This window comes from Lampetra fluviatilis, chromosome 16, assembly GCF_964198595.1.
Source record: "Lampetra fluviatilis chromosome 16, kcLamFluv1.1, whole genome shotgun sequence".
Lineage (NCBI taxonomy): Eukaryota > Metazoa > Chordata > Hyperoartia > Petromyzontiformes > Petromyzontidae > Lampetra > Lampetra fluviatilis.
Window position 1 is genome coordinate 4356584 of NC_136290.1, and position 21295 is coordinate 4377878.

The following is a 21295-nucleotide window of genomic DNA, read 5'->3' on the forward strand; positions in this document are numbered from 1 at the left end:
TGCCGCTACGCTCTTAGTATTTAAACACTCTCACTTAACGTCTTATTGCATCTCCCACACACACAAAAATTTAAAATAAACACGACCGGAATCAGTTTTCAAATCGATAAACGCTCAATGTTTTCCTAATATCTAGGGCAGGTTAACAAAAGAAAAAAAGAGAGAGAAGACGATAATGCGGTGAATTGAGGACAGGAGACCAGGTGACCACGATCAGCATGCGCCGCTTTCGCTCGACCGTGGGCGCTTGAATAACATCACTGGAATCATGGTTTTTAATCAACCGCAAAAGCCCCACCCTGGGAGAAGAGACAGAGGTGAAAACTCAACGAGGAGAGAACGCATTTGTTATTGTGCAGATCGCGGATTAGGTTGGATTTTAATTAAGCCACCTGGAAAGTTCAGAATGGAACGTGCCAGCAAGGCAGTGCAGATATAATAATGTGATGAGGAAGGGGAGGGGGCGTGATGGGTGGGTCGCGTGTGCGGATGGAGATCAGCAGTGTAAACCACGTAACAAGGGAAAGACCTCACGTATAATGATGGTGGTACGAGTTCAAGTGTTAACGATGCAACAGCTGTGAGAGCTGTAAGAGAGAAGGAAGCAATGGTGAGGTTTGGTGGCACCAATAAGATTGGTCACGATGACCTTGTCATTTCGAGTTTTAAAACCAAACATTTGAATTTCTTCGTGGCTTGCGCATTTGAGCCGAGAATTGCCAGATGACATCTAAACCAAACAAGAGCATATTTAGAATTCTGATTCTTCTGTATAAACCTTCGATTAGCGCGGTTGGCTACGTGTGGTGTGAAAGCAGTTCAACATACATACACAAACATCTACGCCTCAAAGCCAAAGGGAGAATAGAGAGGAAACGCAAGCACCAAAGGGAATTATAATCTACACTTACAGAACGAGACGAACCAGTGGCATCTACATCTACAGATTATACAACTTTTAAACCCATTCCCCGTGTCTAATGTACACGCCATATAACTCGTTTGGAATCGACAGGAGTAAAGTTGGACTTACGAACAAACCGACTTATGAACAGACTTCTCGAACCTAACTCGTTCGTAAGTAGAGGAGTCCCCGCAATATCAGTGTGACTGTGCATTTGTGCGAGTGTGTGGGGGTTCGATTGTAATTATTTGAGTGCGTTACTTGGCAAGTGAATGTCTTTTACATGGTAATATATACAACCTAATGGTAATCACTTTCAATTTGTAACATGCTGCACTGTATTCACTGGAATGACTCAAAGACGCGGCGAGGGACCATAGACAACGTGGAAAAGCAGCCAGGCGGCACCAAATGCTCCCCCAAGTTCTGCGATCCTCTATATATAAAGGTGTTATTGGCCAATTACTGAGTGTTTATACACGTGGGAGGAGACCGGAGTACCTGGAGAGAACGCACATATGCGAGGGGGCAACACTCTATCCCATACAGAAGGAACAGATGGAGTTCACATTTTGCTGTGCCACCTTCTCCTAGCGAGGCGAGTTATGGCACCCCCTACCCGCCCACGGCAAGGAAGTGTTACAGCATTTGTGTGATCCACCAAGCCTCGCTGCCTCAACAGTGCTGGACTACAGGCATGTAGAATATATTACAGAGGTAAGTTGTAAATGGCCTAGGCTGGTCGGCGTGGCGGCCGAATTTGTGCGCACGATCGCTGGCGCTACAAGTCGTCAAACTCAGCGGGAGGCTTCAACCTTACGACACACAAGGACTATCGATTTAACCCTGAATGGCCACAATGCCTTGTCTGAACCCGAGACCTCACAGAGCTGAAGGTTCACTGCTTTGACAATGGTGCCAGCCTCCTGAAAGGCACCCAGACCAGGGCTTGAACCAGAGCGCGCAGAGGCGATGGCTCCACACCATGCCACGGGCAAAAACAGCCTGCGTGCAGCGTCTCAATTATAAAAAAAAAAACCATTGTATTTCTACACAAGGCAATTGTACGTGTGAAGGCATTTCCATGGTAGCTAAGGCGAGGTTGTCACAGAGTCACGTGACCGAGAGCGAATCGCTGCGTTGCCGGCCTCTTGCTATAAAGGTCGCCGAGCGGTGCAGTTGGAGGAGCAAATTCGGCTCGCGCAGAGCGCGCGAGTTAAATTCGCTGGCAAGGGGTCGACTCAAGCCCATCATCGCTCCGGCACAGATTGGAAGTCGTCCTGTGTGCAGACTGCCCCCCCCCCCCCACTGCCATGAGAATGTGGAATTTATACATCTTGCTCAGGGTAACCGAGAGATATAAGTGCCCCCGCAATGCCTCTTTGAGCCGGGAGACTCTATTACCTCCGACTTCTGTCCGAATAAAAACCTACAACAAAACTGCGGTTACGGGATTCGTCTATTACAAAGGTTTTTTTTGGGTTAGGCCGCGTAAATATAAATTCGTCTCTAAACCCGCCACCTGATGAAACTTCATCAATACGACAGATAATATTATTGGTGGCGAAAGCCTACTCCGTGTTGACCTCACGGGATTTGATCCGCGATGAGCACAGGGGCTCTCAAGCGAAGCTACTTGGAGGTGTCATTTTGGTAAATATTGTAAACGTACCACAGTCATCCAACTTATTTGCTTCCTTGTGAAAGCCTCACGGAGGAGTGTCTGGGGTGTTTGGCCATTTCCTTCTCTTCGTATTGTTACGTGTTGGGAGGAAATCGCGAGTGTCGGGGTAAAACACGTGCACCTACGGGGATAACACTTCAGTACGGAGAACCTGCTTGCCACGCTCCTGACTCCCAATGGGCGCCAAAACACATCACTGTGCTGCAGGCGAGCGATTCATCTGCTTCGTTTCCCCCACGGCTGCTATGAAACGAGCCGAGTCGGTTTATGGCGCACTGGGCTGTCTAGGATTCGGCGTAAATTCCCACAGCAGGCTTACACCGCGTCGCCACCAACCCCCGGGTCGCGCGTCCCACCGTGCTCGCTTTCGGAGATGTTCGAGCGGCACGCTACCCGGGCAGCCCTCGGCAACGTTGCGGGAGTGGGGGGGGTCAACGCTGAAGAGTGACTCATCCCGTGCCGAGGTCAACTTGAGGGTCGCGTTTTTGTAAAAAAAAAAACCTCCGCGTAAAGTTACGAAAATTATCGATCTTAGCATCGGGATGGCGTAACATAATCCGAGCGGACGTTAAACCCCCGTTAAAATATTCAGAGCAATTATTATCGCTCGCCACGGAAGTAACGAGGGGGCAGAAGAGGGGGGAGGAGGCCATCGAGCCGGGTGGCGGCGGTGGCCGTGAAACGTTGGGGCCGGACACGAGCCGAGCCGGCCTGTGCCAGGAAGGGCCCAGCACCGCTCGGGCCCAATTAATAATCGTCACGGGAACGCGGCGTAAGGAGAACACTATGGCTCCATCGCCGGGCGATTCACCAAACCCACCCCCCCTCTCTCTTCACTTGTTCAGACTGCAGACGTTACCAATTGTGTAACAAGCTCTCCAATGCGTCCGACGTTTCAGCGCTCGTGCTGGGAGGCGGTGTGTCGATCGACGGACGGAACAACCCCAAAGAAGCGGCGGAGAGTCGTACAGCATACTCTTAGTTTTTTCGGTAAACTCACGTAGGTAAAAAATGAAATTAAAATTAATAAAAATAAAACAATAATAGAAAATCACGACGTTTCGGAGGCAACACAAGTCTTCGTCATCAGGTGGAACTGTCACAGCCAGATTTTCTGCTTAATACAGCTTAATACAGCAAATCTGTCTGTGACAGTCCCACCTGATGACGGACACTTGTGTTGCCTCCGAAACGTCGTGATTTATTATTATTTTATTTTTTATTAATTTTAATTTCATTTTTTACCTACGTGACTTTACACAAAAACTAAGAGTATGAATCCTTGCAGTCACGAAAGCTTCAAATCTAGAATTAAGTCGTACGGCACCCACCGCGACAACCCGCGGGGTTGAATCACGCGCCGACCTTCGCCTTGTTATCGGCTCATATGAATAGCACAGGCTTTGCCGTGTCACTATAACTTTTTAAAGTGTGCTTGCTCGATCTAGCTGCAGCGCAAATACACCGCGTGCACTTCAGAGGAGCTCGTGCTACGTTGCGCTGAATTCCACACAAGGCGTCCTGAACACGCGACGCCATTTCAGCGTCGGGACGACTACTTTTGGAAGAGCAATTGGATTTCAATCGGCGATTACCAGAGGAATTAGTGTAAGATAATTCCGGTATTTGGAATATTAAAAGTAAAGTAACTTTCATCAATTTTATAACAAGTATAAATTAAGATGACAGGTCGATTTGACCTTGGAAATAACAGCACTCGACTGCGATTGTCGGGCTTGTCGTGTGGTCTACACACACACACTGCCTGCCCATGTGATCGTATTAACCTCGAGGTGGCAATAAGATCAGTTCACCATTTAAATTATTTTGTAAATCATTCCCCAAATTTAAAATAAATCTCAAATGATTGCAAATCTTATCAACATCAGCCAATACACTCCAAATATCTAAACTAAATTTATATTTTACCAGGTAAGGCCCACTGAGCGATGTAGCTTTTTTCAGAAACGACCTTGCCACAAATGATAGCTCAAAGAAGTGGCTTATGATAAATTGTGGAGGGGAAAACCAGAGTACCCGGAGAAAACTCCACGTAATCACGGAGAGAACATGCAAACTCCAAATATACAGGCGTCAGGGTCGTGACCAAACCCACAACCTCCTGCGTACCAGATGAAGTAGTTAACATCTCGCCACTGCGGCGCGATATCAAATATCTCATGACACGTTGAGAAATTTGTAAGCAGCATGGGATCATCAGTGGCTACGATTGGGCAGCTAATCACGTGACCTTTCATACATTCCCCTTCTCCAACATCGTTCGCTTTATGAGACATGACCTAACATTCCTGTCATAGCCCTGCACACATTTCCAGCAGCTGATGGGGATGCTCATCATTGGCAGGAGGCCTTTAGCGTGTGTGACACACGCACGACGTGTGTGGGGTGTCACGGTGGCAAGACGTGATCTTCCTCGCCTGCCACGCAAGATCTCGTGGGTTCGATCCTGACCCTGACGATGCCTGTTGTTTGTTTGGAGTTTGCGTGTATTCTCTTGCCCCGTGGTCGCGTGGATTTTTCTATGGATCCTCCGGTTTTGCCCTCCACATTCATAAACATGCGTTTCTATTATTTGGCTGCTACTATAAATTATTCCCACGTGTGGTGATGATATAAGCCACTTCGATCAGCTATCATGTGTGGCCAGGTCGCCTCTGAAACAGAGCTAATAGCTCAGTTTGGCTTTACGAGTGGGCTTTATCGCACCTCCGATGAGAACGTTTGGCTGCGTACGATGCGAAAAAAGTTCAACATACATGCATTCGTACCAGATGAATAAAATAGTAAATTTTAGATATTAAAAGCACTGTGCAGAAGCGGAGCTACGCGTGGAGCCGCGGCCGCACGTTGCATGGCGGGGCAGGAGGGGGGGTGAAAGTGTCTCACGCACGCGGGAATGTGCGTCCGCGTGCGGCGTTATCACGCGCAAAATACATCCAGAGCGACGCGTTATCGCCCCGGCATTCTCTCGGAGCACGTGCCCCGGAAAGCGAACCCAACAATAGCGCCCGCGTCAAGGGCTGGCTGCGTGCGTGCGAGCGCTACTATAGCTCTGAATAACAGAGCTGGTAAAGCCATCCCCCATTATGTCGAGGGTGTGCAGACTTTAAAAAGGTATCTTGAAGTATAGGATGTTGATTAAGGTGGCCTATGTGCATGGGATTTTGAATTAGTTTATTTTGGGTTTGATCATTGTGTAGGTGTATTTTACTTTTGTTTTAACTATAACCCTCCACGAGTCAACAGAGCCAATCAAATCTAGTTGCCACCTCATGGGCAAATATGACGAATGATTTGTGTTTTTAGCAAAACTGGAGGAGGAACGTTGAAAAGCAAAAACAATCGTATTTTTTAGTGAACATTTGGACAGAATCATCAAAATTAAGGTTAATAAACTTTTTTTGGGGGGTTAGATTGCGTAAATATAAACGCGACGTAAAACCCACCACCACGTGACACAGACAATTAGTAAGGTTTGTCAAGTAAAACAAAACGCGCCAACTAGTTACTAGTTCAGCACACAGCTTGTGTGTTGGAGAGTAAATATAACTTACATTTACAATTTCATTTATATTTACGCGATTAAACTCAAAAAACCTTTCTCATGTAAAATATTGGTCATGAAAGCCTGCGTGTTAAACTGAAAATTAAGCTTGCTTTTCCATCATTCCTCTGGAATGATGGAAAACCAAATCAATTTAGCATATTTATCCACGTGCAAAAAGTGATTTCATTGGCCCTGTTGGGTGGTGGAGGTCTACAGTTACAAAACTGACGTCATACCGGCACGATCCACTCCCTGAAAAAAAAAAGTTTAATCAAGAATATTCATCGCGAGAGCCTACGTGCAATAGAACGATTGAATTCAACAAACAAAAACACACGCTCACAACCCATAAGATGAAGAGAAAACGTACACAGCCTTGGGTTTTGGTGATGCGTGTCGGTGCAGTATGTACGTTGAACTTCTTTTGCACTGTACGTAGCCAACCGTGCTAATCGGAGGTGCGGGGGAAGGACAACAAACTAAAGACAAAAATCTTTTAAGAAATTAGTTTTCAATCTACATTTCAAGGTGCTTAGCTCCAGTACCTTCCTAATACCAGCAGCAAGAGCTTTCCAGACGGCCGCAGAAGCACATCTGAAAGCGCGCGATGCGGTGACCGTCCGTCTTTGTTCGATGACGAGCCAAAAGCCGCTGCTGTGAGGATGACCGGAGTGCCGCGTGATGGTTTAGGTTCCTTGACGAGATCAGCAAGGTATTGTGGTTCATTTATGGCCAACACTTAAGTGTCTAATGTGTGCGACCTCATAATGTATTCGCTCGGCAACTGGAAGTGTGCTGATGAGGGCAGTCAAAGTGTAATTTGTTGCACGACAAAAACCCAAGCTGGCACCGACTCCGCCAAGTGAGATTTCTCAGCCCCCGCAGTTTGTTTCTGCGTCGTGTATTCTTGACGACGATTCTTTTCGTACCAAAATAACCACGTGTTGTCACTCCTCCCTGAATCAGTGTTGGAAATGCCACATTTATATGGCCCAGCTTCTCAACTCGACAAACAATGTTGACCTCACACAAAGCGGTACTAATTTTACATACCCCCCCCCGCCATGCCCCGGAGGGTGATGGGCTGATTTGAACAGATCAATCTTCCGATGTCAGAGTTAAGCGCTCTCTTAAAGCCAGTGCCAACCAAGGACGATATTTTGACGAGAGCACTCTCTCATTTTTACAAACCGAGCTGGTGTGAGTTACAGTTTCCAAGTAAACATATGACACAACTGAACTAAGCCTGGCAGCCCTTCAACAGAGCTCCTTTAATCAACGTGAACGCTGCTCTTTCAGGCTCCGTGTGGAGTAATTCACCGCGCGCCAATCATCTGCCAATTTCTAGGAGAAGCTTTCATTCCTGAAACGGTGGCGTAGACGGAAACAAGCGACGTGCTGAGGATGTTCGTCGTGCGTGGTCTCGCTGGGCATTAAAGTCTCGTTCAATTGCAGATAACCGTCTGAAATCAATTCAGAATTCTTAGCAGCTTCGCGGTGACATGGCCATTTTGAATTTCCGAAGCCAGGTAGTCATCTGTTGATAGTCCAAAACATGATTCTATGATGTATAAAGTGAATCCAGCTGTGAATGTTTGTATGTTTGCTGAACTTCTTTCGCAACATAAGTAGCTCCTGTTTGGAGGTGCAGGGGAAGGACAACAAACTAAACACAAAAAGCAGTTCCGAATAAATGAGTTTCCAATCTAGATTATTTAAAAACGCACAACTCCAGCGGCTTCCTAATATCGGAAGGAAGAGCGTTCCAGGCGGTACGCAGAAGCGCTCCTGAAGTCGCGCGATGCGGTGACCATCTTTGTTCGGTGTCTCGAACGTCGTGCCCAAGCCACCATTCTAACAGCGAAACACCAGCCGAGGGTTCGAGCGGCCACAGTGGTCATCCTGTGGATAGACCGGCCCCTGTCGTGCGTGGAATTGATTCCACTGGCTGAGGACAGGCCAGTCAAGCTGAACGCAACCCATTTTAGGACGCAACTGCCACCTTTGGCTTCTCTTAACACAAATTATTTGATGATATTGATGATGAACCAAGAAGATGATGCTGATGTTGCTGCGTTCACAGTGGTGCACAAACACAGCTAACGCAAAAAAAAATCTACGCATTCGTCAATAACCCCTTGTGCGTGGGCTTAAATGAAAAATACATAACACGTGATATTTCGGGCAATAGCCCTTCTTCGTGGCTACGTACGGTGCGAAAGAAGTTAAACGTACATACATAGAGAGCACATAGGTGATCTGCGTGCTACGAATCTATGTAGGGCAAGTCCTCGCTTAACGCGTGTTCACACAACGCATTTTCGCTTTAAGGCTGTTCCTTCCATGAGTAAACACTTTGCACAACGCGGAACGCGCACCGTTACAATAACACAGTTTCTTAGCGGTTGATGACGAACTACTTGAGCTGCACGGCTGAGCGGTGCAGTTATTAGGCACGCGGAGTGATACGGTAACGCGGCGGCGTACCCTCAGTTATTTGTCCCGCGATCTCACTGTGTGGTGTGCGTACATCGTATCTCGTCAAACTTTCGCTTGACGCGTTTTTTCATTTAAAGCATGAACGGCGTTAAACGAGGACTGACTGTACTGCGAAGAACGGCCAATGCCCCAAACGTCGTCTATTATATATTTTTATTTTAAGGTCAAAGTGTTGTTGACCAAGTGTTGGGTTTTTTTTAGGGGTATTATAGTTCCTGTATTATTGATGCAACTGTAATTTTGTTGTTGTTGTAGTAATTTATTATTGCCAATGGCATATTTTTAGCGATCAAAACCGCAATGCGGCATCTGTTATCGAAACTGAATGTAAATTTCAGGGCTCTGCATGCCCACGTACCTTGCGCAGTGACTCAACTCAAAAAGCCACAATCCTGACCGTTGCACGGCCGAATGCACAGTGTCGATAGCCTCGCGTTTCAAATCAGATGAGGTTAAACCATTCGCAGATATGCATTGCGCAGAATTATTTCCTCGGCCTTCTGTGCCGTGTTAAAACACTAATTTGTCCCGCATATTGTTCTCCATCTCCGCACCTCTGATTAGCACGGCTGGCTACGTACCGTGCGAAGGAAGTTCAACATACGTACGTGCGTATTAGTTGCCAGTATAATTCTGTCCATTGAATGGCCATATACACCACTCTATAAAAAGAACAGAGATCGACTTCGGGTGGGAAGAGATTGGGTGTGCAAGGCAGGAAACGTGAATGTTTCACTGTATGGGTCAAACAATTGACTCTGACAAAGCAACAAAAACAACGTCTCCAGCCTACAGGCACCGGTGAATGTACGTATGTTGAACTTCTTTCGCACCGTACGTAGCCAACCGTGAATATGGAGGATGCTGGGAATGTGGTGGCAGGACAGAACAAAGCAACTTGTGAATGATGCCGAGTCGGATGCGGCGGGAAGGCATTGTAGACGCGGGGGGAGGGGGTTACGGTGGGTGGGATGAGTGTGCGGGGGTCAAAGGCTTCATGCCAGATGGTGGGATACTGGCAGAGGGGACCCTGGAGGTCACGTGTCGACCGTGCGACGGTTGCGGGATGTGGCAGAAGGAAGCCAGTGATGGTGAGGCGCGGTGGCATCATTGCTGACATTCTGGACGTCTGGAACGCTCTGTCTTCCAATATTAGGAAGCCACTGGAGCAATGCACTTTAAAATCTAGTTTGAAAACGCATTTCTTTAGAATTGTTTTTTGTGTTTATTTTGTTGTCCTTCCCTCGTACCTCTAGTGCAAAAGAAGTTAAACATACATACATACATAGTCCGTGACGACCTCTTTACCACAAAGAATGAAACAGGCGTGCGCTGGTATAAAACCTCCATAGACTATACAGATAACCATAGTAGTAGTTGAAGTAATAATCGCTGAGCAATCAATGGGCCCTTTTGAATGTTCCTCCAGGTGTAATGATCCATCACCCCTAGCCAGGCCGCCTGGATAGAAACTGTCGGCATCATCGAGCGAGATGACGACCCGCGATATCGCGGCGTGGTCAGAGTACCAACACGGAGATGTTGGGGACATCAGCGCGGGATGTCACGGTGACATTTGTGATCGAGTCACACCACCTGATCCCAAGGCTGCGCAGTTGGCAGCGCATATGGAAAGCCTTCAGACGCTTGATGTCGGACACAAGCAGTGTCCAGGTCACTGGGCTATAGAGTGCACACGGCAAGATGTTGTAGATACGTGGCTCTGATCCGAGGCAGAGTCTCCAGATATTTTTTTTATTTCACCAGGTAAGGCCCACTCATGATTACACACCACACCAGGTAGTCATTTAAGGCTGCGTCGGACAAGGTGAGGCTCAGCACCGGTCCAAATATTCGCCACTGTTAACGGTCGTGAGCGAAAGTCGAAGTCGTGTCGCCGGGTTCATAGCGCAGTGCGCAAACCACTGCGCCACCACTCCACCACCCAATCACCAGCATCGTCACCTCCATCATCACCAACTCCATAATCAAGGGTTTGTTGGGTTAGATCGTGTAAATATAAATGTGTCGTTAACCCGCCACCACCTGACACAGCCAACTAGTAAGGTTTGTTCACGCAAACAAGACGTGCCAACTGTGACGTTTCGCTGGTGATTACAACAACCAGCTTCATCAGGCGATTTGCCGGGGACAGTGAAGAAGTATTCTTGTTTCAGTCTTAAACAGAGTGAATGTGTTCTTGGTTCTTTCGGTAAAGTCACGTAGAAGGGAAATAATAAAATAATAAAAAGACAACATAAAAATGTATGATATTATTTTAAAATTAGTATCTTATTTTATTATGTTTCATTTTCATTATTTTATTATTTCCATTCTACGTGACTTTACCGAAAGAACCAAGAAGATGAATCCCTGCAGTCACGAAAGCTTTAAATCGAAAAAGAGTGAAGGTGATGTCATCACCGAATCACCACCACCATCAGCGCCAGCGGCACCGCGACCCTGACGGCAGCGTCTCATACCGGAGAGGTCGTCGGGCTCCAGCCCCGTGTTGGTGTCGAGGCCGCACACCACGAGGTAATCGAGCAGACGGCCTCCCATTCCGCTCATCACGGGAGCCACTGCAGCGGAGGACTGGGTCAGAGCACACACGACACAGACACAGTTACGTGTTACTACAATAGAGACAACACACACCACGCACACAACGCAGCGCTGTGCGCGTTGCAAGAGAGCTGGGCATTGGAACGACCGCCCGGACAGAGTTAAATGCGCCACCAGTCTCAGCTCGCTTACGTAGCCGACCGTGCTAACCTCTGATGAGCGCGGTTGGCATACATACATACAAGTGAAACGCACACTTGCACACAATGTCTGCAACTGTTACGGCTGGGATACATTCGACATGATCCAGCAGTGTGCAACATCTAATTACAGCAACAAATTCGCGTTAGTCAATAACATTTAATCACAGTGCGTATTTGTGCATCATTTATGCATTTTCCCGTTGTGTGATATTCGTCGTACAAATGCGTACCGTACAAGTTATAGATTTCAAATGTTTATTTCCAGTCCATGTCATGACGTGCGTCTGCTTTGCATTGTGTCAATGAGATGTTCCATCGTCTCGAATGCTACAGAAGGTGAAATATTTTAATGATAATAAAACCATCTTTTTAATCATAGGTCTATCATCATCATGCCCACTCTAACCTTTGAAACTAGATCACCATCAAGGTCATCATCACCACCTTCAGAGCATTAACCACATTATCATCTTAATTGTCCTACAAAACTATATCATTGTTGTCTTTATTATAATAATCATCATCAGCCATGGTCAATCCACTGCTCGATAATATCTTCCCCAAGCCACCGCTCTCTCCCATGATACCTGTGGTGTTAACAAGACCTCATCATCGCTCTATTATCATCACCATCATCATAACCCTCGTCATCAGTGCCACCAAATTTTCAAGTACGACATCTTCACAGTCATCATCATCTTCAAATATTAATGACCATAATCATCACAACGATATCAACACTTGTCACCGTGACCATCATAACCGCCATCGTTACTATATGCATCGTCGTAACCAGCACAACCACCTTGCGTAGGGAGTGCATTGTGAATAAACCACGCAACACCCGTTTACTTCACGGGGGACACATTGTGTAGCACATTATGTACATGCTGCGTGGAACACCCATATGATTGATGCGTACCTTACTAACGAAATGCAGGCAAAAGGTATATGTAAGGACATAGATTATCCCATTCATATATGGCTACTTGCAACACATTCGTGAAGAGTTTCGGAATGTTAACTTTGAGGATTTTGGATTTACGAGGACACATTTTTGTTACTAATTTTTTTCTGCAATAATTTAAGCGCGGCTCTGTGCTTACAGAAGTGAAGTCACCTGCGACGCCACGTGACACACCACGATTGGGCCGGGTATGATACAAATCACGTACAATTTTTTTTTACTTAGATATGGTAAGTTTATTAGCTGTACGTTTTATTTTGGCATGGGTAAACCCCCATTGGGCAATCAAAGCACATTTTTCATGGGGGACCTCATACCTATCAACCTTTTATCAGTTCTATACCTTATTACAGACCAATTCAAACGTTATTGGTCACCCCGTGGTGCCCTTATAAATCTCAACGTTCATCCTATACACTACACTATACTACATATTTGTCAACCCCTTATCAGTGTCTACCTTATTATAGACCAATTCAGACACTTATCGGTCACTCCGTGCCCTTATAAATCTCAACGTTCATCCTGTAAAGTCCCATCACAAGAGAGAAAGACAAACAATCAATTTAATTTGCCCCGTATTGAAACGGCTGTACACCGTAAGGACCTAAAAACTAAATTTCCCTGTACAAGAATACGGGGTAAGCTGTACGAGTTGACAGGTATCAGACCTGGTTACAGCAACAAATCAAGAAAACCGTGAACAATCCAATAAATAACTTTACATGGTTAAATTCCGAATGGCAAAGGCTGTGCATCAACACGGTACAAACAGCACAAAGACAAGGCAAAGCCCACCGAGCTATTAGCTTTTTTTCTTCAGAGGCAACCTGGCCTCCACGTGATAGCTCATCGAAGTGGCTTTTGTCGTCCTCGTCACCACGTGGGAATTTCTAGGAGCAGCCAAATAATCGACACGTGGTGTCGATTCGAAATAATGCGGAGGGGTCGCCAAGCAGCGAGGAACCCGGCTGAAATTCCACGCGACCTCCACGTGGGAAAGAGAATGAAATCACGTGGGAGAGAGAAAGAGATCACGCGGACTCCAAATATCCAACAACAACGGGCATCGTCAGGGTCCGGGATCGAACCCATGTCAACTCCTTGCGTTGAAGGCGAGGGAGGTGCCGACTGCATACCATCTGACGTCATATTTTCGGAACAATCCTAAATGAAACTCCCAACAAATTCGGAACGATCGCAAAATTTCGTGCATAGGGTGCGAATTTGGATGTTAAATTTGTCGTATGACGGGGGAGCGATTTCATCTGAACGTCGGAAATACGTCGCCTTAAACACCAACACACACACGTGATGCAAACATGACCATGACAAAGATCTCCCCCCGGTAGCCTTAACAGACTGTTGGGGCAAGTGATGTTAGTGCGTAGCGCTGATGAAGGCCGGCATGGCACACCACGCCCGGCCGCCTTTGTCACCCCAGTGGGAATGCTTACTACACACCGCACCAGATATTCATTTGAGGCTGAGTCGACCTAGGGGAGGTCCAAGACCCATTCAGATAATTGTCACTGGTGGTTTGGCCGTGAGCGGGAATCGAACGAGGGTTACCGGGTTCGTAGCGCAGCGCGCTAACCACTACACCACCGCTCCCCACATTCAGCACACACACACATTCAGGACACACACACACATATTCAGGACACACACACACACATTCAGGACACACACACACACATTCAGGACACACACACACATTCAGGACACACACACACACATTCAGGACACACACACACACATTCAGGACACACACACACACATTCAGGACACACACACATTCAGGACACACACACATTCAGGACACACACACATTCAGGACACACACACACACACAGGACACACACACACAAACACATTCAGGACACACACACATTCAGGACACACACACACACACAGGACACACACATACAACATTCAGGACACACACATACAACATTCAGGACACACACATACAACATTCAGGACACACACATACAACATTCAGGACACACACACACACACATTCAGGACACACACACACATTCAGGACACACACACACATTCAGGACACACACACACATTCAGGACACACACACACATTCAGGGCACACACACACACATTCAGGGCACACACACACATTCAGGACACACACACACACACAGGACACACACACACAAACACATTCAGGACACACACACATTCAGGACACACACACACACAGGACACACACATACAACATTCAGGACACACACATACAACATTCAGGACACACACATACAACATTCAGGACACACACACACATTCAGGACACACACATACAACATTCAGGACACACACATACAACATTCAGGACACACACACACATTCAGGACACACACACGCATTCAGGGCACACACACACATTCAGGACACACACACACACACAGGACACACACACACAAACACATTCAGGACACACACACATTCAGGACACACACACACACACAGGACACACACATACAACATTCAGGACACACACATACAACATTCAGGACACACACATACAACATTCAGGACACACACACATTCAGGACACACACACACATTCAGGACACACACACACATTCAGGACACACACACACATTCAGGACACACACACACATTCAGGGCACACACACACACATTCAGGGCACACACACACACATTCAGGACACACACACACACAGGACACACACACACAAACACATTCAGGACACACACACATTCAGGACACACACACATGACACACATGCAGGACACACACACACATACCCCTCAAACCTAATATACATACACACATGCCTACATGCACACAATTTAAACGTACATATACATGCATGTACAATTATACACAAATGAATGTCCTGTATGTTGAACTTCTTTGGCACCGTACGCATAATATACCCCGCGTATAGTAACACAATCGTCTATACACACGCATACACACACACGCGTACACACAAAGACAAAGGTCCCCTGTGTAGCCTACTCGGGCTATTGGGGGCAAGTGCTGTCAGCGAGCACCTATTAAGGCCGTCACGTGGTCCGGGCAGCACCAGGCCCAGCCGCCTTTGTCTCGCCAGTACTGGCCATCACTCTTCATTTAAGGCCGAGTAGACCTAGAGTGGAGGAGGTCCCCGGGGGGCCGGTTCAAGACTTTGCCACTGACGTTAGCCGGGAAGATCTGGATTCGAAGCGCAGTGCGCCAACCACTGCACCACCGCTCCCCACGAATGTACACCCACATTACATTTATACTGCAGAGTAATGTGTTAATACACACGCACACACATCTACACACATATACATTACATCTATACACGTGTACATACATCTACACACATATACAAACATCTACACACATGTGCATACAGTATACAATATCAAAGATCAAAGATCCCCCATATAGCCTTAACAGACTGTAGGGGCAAGTGCTGTTAGCGAGCACCTATGAAGGCCGGAACGGTACACGAGGGGGTGGGTGGCCAGCACCACGCCCGACCGCCTTTGTCTCCCCAGTGGCGATGTTTACACATCGCACCAGGTACTCATTTCAGGCTGAGTATACAATATACACACGTACACACATTCAATTACATACACACATCTGTACCGTTACACACGTGCATACACACATGTACGTGCACACATACACACACGTGTACACACATGTGTACACACGTATATCTACGCGGGCATGCGCATACATCTCTACCCATGTACATCTACCAAGCACATGGGACATACCCAAGCGAACACATGCAGTCACACAGATGCGCATGTGCACAGTTGGTCTGTACACGTGCAAATACAGAGAGAGAGAGAGGGGGGGGAAGACAAAGCGTGGTGCGGATTCCTCATTCACCTCTTGCTGTGTTCTTCTCAACCCGGCACCACCACCACCACCTCCATCACCATCATCTCCATCATCATCACCATCATCATCTCCTCCTCCTCTTCATCCTCCTCCTGCCTCGAGCAGCGATCTCGCTCGCGAATCGCGGCGATTGGGAGAGCGGAGGGAGGGGGATGGTGGGAGGAGGGAGTGGGGAGGAAGAAATAAATAAACAATCATCGCATTCATTATTTAATTATTACACTCACACAATAATCGCACTTTCGATTCCTGCGATCGATTCCTCCCCCCCCCGTCCGACCCCTGCCAAACCCCCCCCCCCGGGGCTCGACTGCTCATTTGCGGGGGCAAGGAGCGGGTTACAATTAGAATCGATTGTCTCGGAATGTAATCGATTATTTCATATTCGATTCCACGGTGCAAAGAGCGCAAAGTAGAATTGTAGGAATCGGTTTGTTTACTCGACGGAATCGATATCCCCCCCCCCCCCGGCAGCACAGCGCGCGGGTGAGTTCTGCACGGTGGCAAGCTCGCAAATCGATTCCGTTAAAGCTGCGCCAGAGAGAATCGATATGACCATCAGACGTACGAATCTACAATATCAATGTATTGCACTTAGCGGCTGTACCCACAATACAAGTGCGTGTGTTTATTAATCTGTTTAATAACGGTCCAGCCATGCAGTGTGCATCCATGTTCGATATTGCCTTTAAACATGAAATCAAGGGTGAAAGACGAAAACTACGGAAACGAAAGCGAACGAAACTAGAATCGATTCCTCTCCATCATTACGCAATGGGCCTCTGGTCCATGCACACACACGTGTGTACGTGTGTGTGTGCATGTCTACGTGTACACGTGTGCATGTGAGTGTGTGCAAGTGTGTACGTACACGCGTGTGCATGTGTGTACGTACAAGTGTGTGCATGTGAGTGTGTGCAAGTGTGTACACACGTGTGCAAGTGTGTACACACGCGTGTGTGTGTGTGTACACACACACGCGTGTGTACGCGTGTGCATGTCTACGTGTACACGTGTACACGTGTGCATGTGAGTGTGTGCATGTGACTGTGTGCAAGTGTGTGTACACACGTGTGCAAGTGTGTACACACACACGCGTGTGCATGTGAGTACACGTGAGCACGCGTGTGCTCACATATCCTTGAAAGATCTGGACATATTCCGATCAGTGAGCGCCTCCGGCAGGCGAGGCTGCGTTGGCCGGGTCGCGTAGCCCGCATGCCCAGCCACCGCACGCTGCCGAAGCAGCTTCTGTGTTGCTGGATAGAGGGGGGAGGGGGGCTAAACGAGCACGGGCTAGAGAAGAGATGGAGCTGATGTGGTTACAGGAGGATGTGGAGCTGAGTGGACTTGTCGATGACCGGCACCAGCGGCGTCAAGATCGACCTCTGTGGCAGGAGGAGTCTGTTCCGTGACCTGCCAGCAACGAGCCATTGCCACTTCACGCGTCCTGAGCGTGCACTTAGCCTGGCACAGGCGCCGTGACGTCACCGCCACTTATTGTTGATAACGTGTCCTATACGCATGTGTATACGCATGTGTATGCACATGCAGTCTAAATTATAGGTACACGTGTGTCTTCGTGCGTGGACGTGTACTGCCTATGGGCGTATGCACGCAGTGTGTGCAATAACCATGCATGTACGTACACATGTACATCCACGTGTACGTACACGCGTGCCAAATACACGTGTGTGCAATGGTCCCGTGTTCGAATGTATGCGAGTGAACACACTCTCCAAGCGTGTGTGTCTGTGTGCGCACCCACGTGCTCATGCAGCCAGTACTCACTGTTTATGCCCCACGCATTAAAGGGCACGCGTTGCATGCCGGGATGATGTAATCCGTTTAAATCCCGAGGGCTCACGGGGCAATGACGTTTGGCGCGTGAAGGGAGACTGAATCGTTTAGCCATCGACAGTCGTGTTGCCAGGATCAGTGGGAGGGAGTTCGCATAAAATCTGAATATTTATAATGGAGGAATACAATGAGTTATGAAGTTCTTTTTTTTTTCCACAAATGTCCCGGAAAAAAATCCTCCATATTTCTACAAAGTCCACTTTTTTTTCGTGAGAAATGTTCTTCAGTAATTGTCAGACAGAAAGTAGTGAGCGAAACGGACAAGGTCTGATCTGATCAGTGGTGCCACAACAAAGGGTGGTATGATGTTTCAGTTGACATTCATACAGGGTGATCCATTCAGAGATGCTCCACGAAAATATTGCATGAAATCTTTTATTACGTTTTAGGAATTTTTTTAGTGTCAAAAGCTGCTACATGTCTCCCATCAAGCTCAACATACTTACTATATAGTTTGTAAAAACTTTTTTTTAATTTCGAAGATATAAAGACAACATTTATTTCACAATATTGATAATAATAAGTATGAAACATATGTGTGGTGTCTATAAATGGATCGCCCTATATTTTTCGGATTACAAAATTTCACAGCAATGAGCTTACATGGTCAATTTGTTTACAGATTTTGGAAATCATGTACGCGTGTTAACTAAAACGTGAATGGATATGAGAAATACAAGAGACAGAAATATAAATTGTTTTCGAGAAAATAAAGAGAAATCATAAAAATCAGACAACAAACATCTGGAAACCCCCAACGCACCACCGTACCTAGCCCCTCCCAGTGCCTATCACGTGCCTCACAGTTCAGGGATTATTGTAAGGACAGCAATTGTTTTAAAAACAAAACTAAGAGCTCTTCTGGGCAACGATGATAAGCATTGGGACACCGGTGGACCAAGTACATTCCCCTTCAGGGGGCTCCTCACGCAGAGAGAAAGAAAGAACGGTTCTACAAAGGTCACTCACTGCTGCATCAGGTCACGAGCCTTTTGATCACCAAATGTTCAAAAGCGCCACCTTCGTGTTATCGTGGTGTACAGCAAAGCTTGCATTGTAATAGCTGGAGAGTCCTTTACACCACCCACTCGTACAGCGGATAATACAGCTGATGTACATTATTTTTGAAAGTTAACCATCTATTTTTCAATTCGCATATTAAAAAAATTTATAACGCAAATATCTACTTTTTTTTTCTTTAAAGACGTTGAAGAGCGTCTTCGCCGAAGGCGATTGGCAGTTTAAAAATAACGGTGTTTAAAAATAAAGGGGTGTGCAAGGATTGAGGAATGAGTGGCCGTGATAGAGGGTACTTAGGTCGACTCAGCCTCAAATGAGTACCTGGTGCGGTGTGTAAATATCGCCACTGGGGAGACAAAGGCGGTCGGGCGTGGTGCTGGCCACCCACCCCCTCGTGTACCGTTCCGGCCTTCATAGGTGCTCGCTAACAACACTTGCCCAGACAGTCTGTTAAGGCTATACGGGGGATCTTTGTTTAGGGATCACAGAGGGTTGGCTGATCACGTGTACATTTATAGAAGCCAAAACTCAAAACCGGTGTTCTTCATTGCAAGTCCCGCGGGCCACTGGCGGCCCCTGGTCGCCTGATATGCGGCCCCCCACAATACACACCACGTGTGAGAAGACCCCTCACACTGATGATGTCTTATCGGGGAAAGTGCCCCGCTCCCCCTCTGAAAATGAGTGAAGAACACGCCTCTAAACTCACGTTGATTCTAAATGTGGAGGGAAAAAACCGACAGTGGGGAAAATGTGCAAACTCGAACCCATGACCTCCTGTATACCAGGCGAGGTAGTTAACATCTCGCCACTTGTGGGGAGGCCTTCATCCAGCAGTGGATTGACCATGGTTGATGATACATTGTAAGATATAATAAGAACTTTAGCAAAGGATTGTTGACAATTTTTTCCCAGGCGATTAAAAAAAAACCCGAAAAAACCCGCTGAAACCACTGTTGTTATGTACAAACCACTCGAAATTTCTCACCTCAACATTTTCCCAAACGCAAATCAAAAACGTCTAGGGACACCGGAAAAAAAATATGCTGAATTAATGATGAATAAGAACATTGTGTACATTTGGTATTTGCTCCGTTCTCAAAGCACAATGGCTATCGCTAAGTGGGGGGGGGGGGGGGGGGGGCTGTGTGGGTTTAGTCTGCCAGTAGGGGGCGGTGTTGCATTGTGGGGTTTACCCGATTAACGAATTTGTGAGGAATTTTCAACATTTGACAGATTTTGACTGTGACGCCAGTAAACACGGTCAGCTCCTAATTGTTAACTACTAGGTAGAAGTCTGAGCAACAACTACACTAGACTGTGTGCACGTGTAGTGACATAGAATCGTTCACGTAGCGGCATAGCGCTGGCTGCTGGCAGGGAAGGGGATCTGCAGCTCACAGCAGCCCTGATTGACAGCAGGTCACGTGGTAGACCAGAGAGGCATGTCAGGGAAGGGTCACGGAAGGGTCACATCGAGAACCCGCTGGTAGGTTCCAGAAGGGGGCGTGGCCGGGGGCGGAGCCAGGTCACGTGACAGTATAAGAGGGATCCCGGGAGGGGAGCTCGGGGCTGTCGTGTGGAGTGGGGTCCCCGTAGTGCTGCTGGAATCTTCGCCGTCATCTCCGTCTTCACCGTCTCGGCATCGCCAGTCAGAGGCAGTCTAGCAGCTGCCCTGACTGGGAACCGTAGTTACCCAGTGTGAACTGTTAAGGCCGTGTTAATAAACAGTGCCTCCTACTCTTAGTGTATCTGAGTCAGTCACTATACACGTATGAACTGCTATATCACAAACCAGGGTCCGATTCCTCTCCCTGGATATCAGCAGGGGTACATGGCATCTGAACCTGTCCTGGGCTTCCCCAAGATCGACTCAGCCTTAAACGAGTACCCTGGTATTTTAAAACATATACGACCTGGGGAGAGAGGTGGCCGGAGGTGATACGAAATAATAATAAAAATGTATTTTTAATCTCACCAGGTAAGACCCACTGAGCTATACAGTTGGCCCCTCACTTACGACGGCTCGACTTGCGACCCCCCCACATTTGCCACTTTTCTTATAGTAATTAAGACTCCCACAGTAACGACCAAAACTCGAATCTACGACCGCCTAATGACTGCTACCG

General features: G+C 47.2%; 1 protein-coding gene across 4 annotated transcripts in view; it reads right to left on the reverse strand.

The window, feature by feature from the left end:
- LOC144936473 (DENN domain-containing protein 5B-like) overlaps positions 1 to 18094 on the reverse strand; it is an 83075-nt gene extending 64981 nt beyond the window's left edge. The window contains exons 1-3 of one of the 4 annotated variants that reach the window (XM_078863549.1): positions 18078 to 18094; positions 16275 to 16395; positions 11139 to 11250 (exon numbers count right to left, since the gene is read on the reverse strand). In XM_078863549.1, coding sequence (XP_078719675.1) covers positions 11139 to 11226 — 88 coding nt within the window. In that variant the 5' untranslated portion in view covers positions 11227 to 11250; positions 16275 to 16395; positions 18078 to 18094. Of the gene's footprint in view, positions 1 to 11138; positions 11251 to 16274; positions 16431 to 18077 lie in introns of those variants that run through there. The other 3 variants (XM_078863550.1, XM_078863552.1, XM_078863551.1) reach the window with 3 other exon arrangements.
- Between the last annotated feature and the right edge of the window lie 3201 nt (positions 18095 to 21295).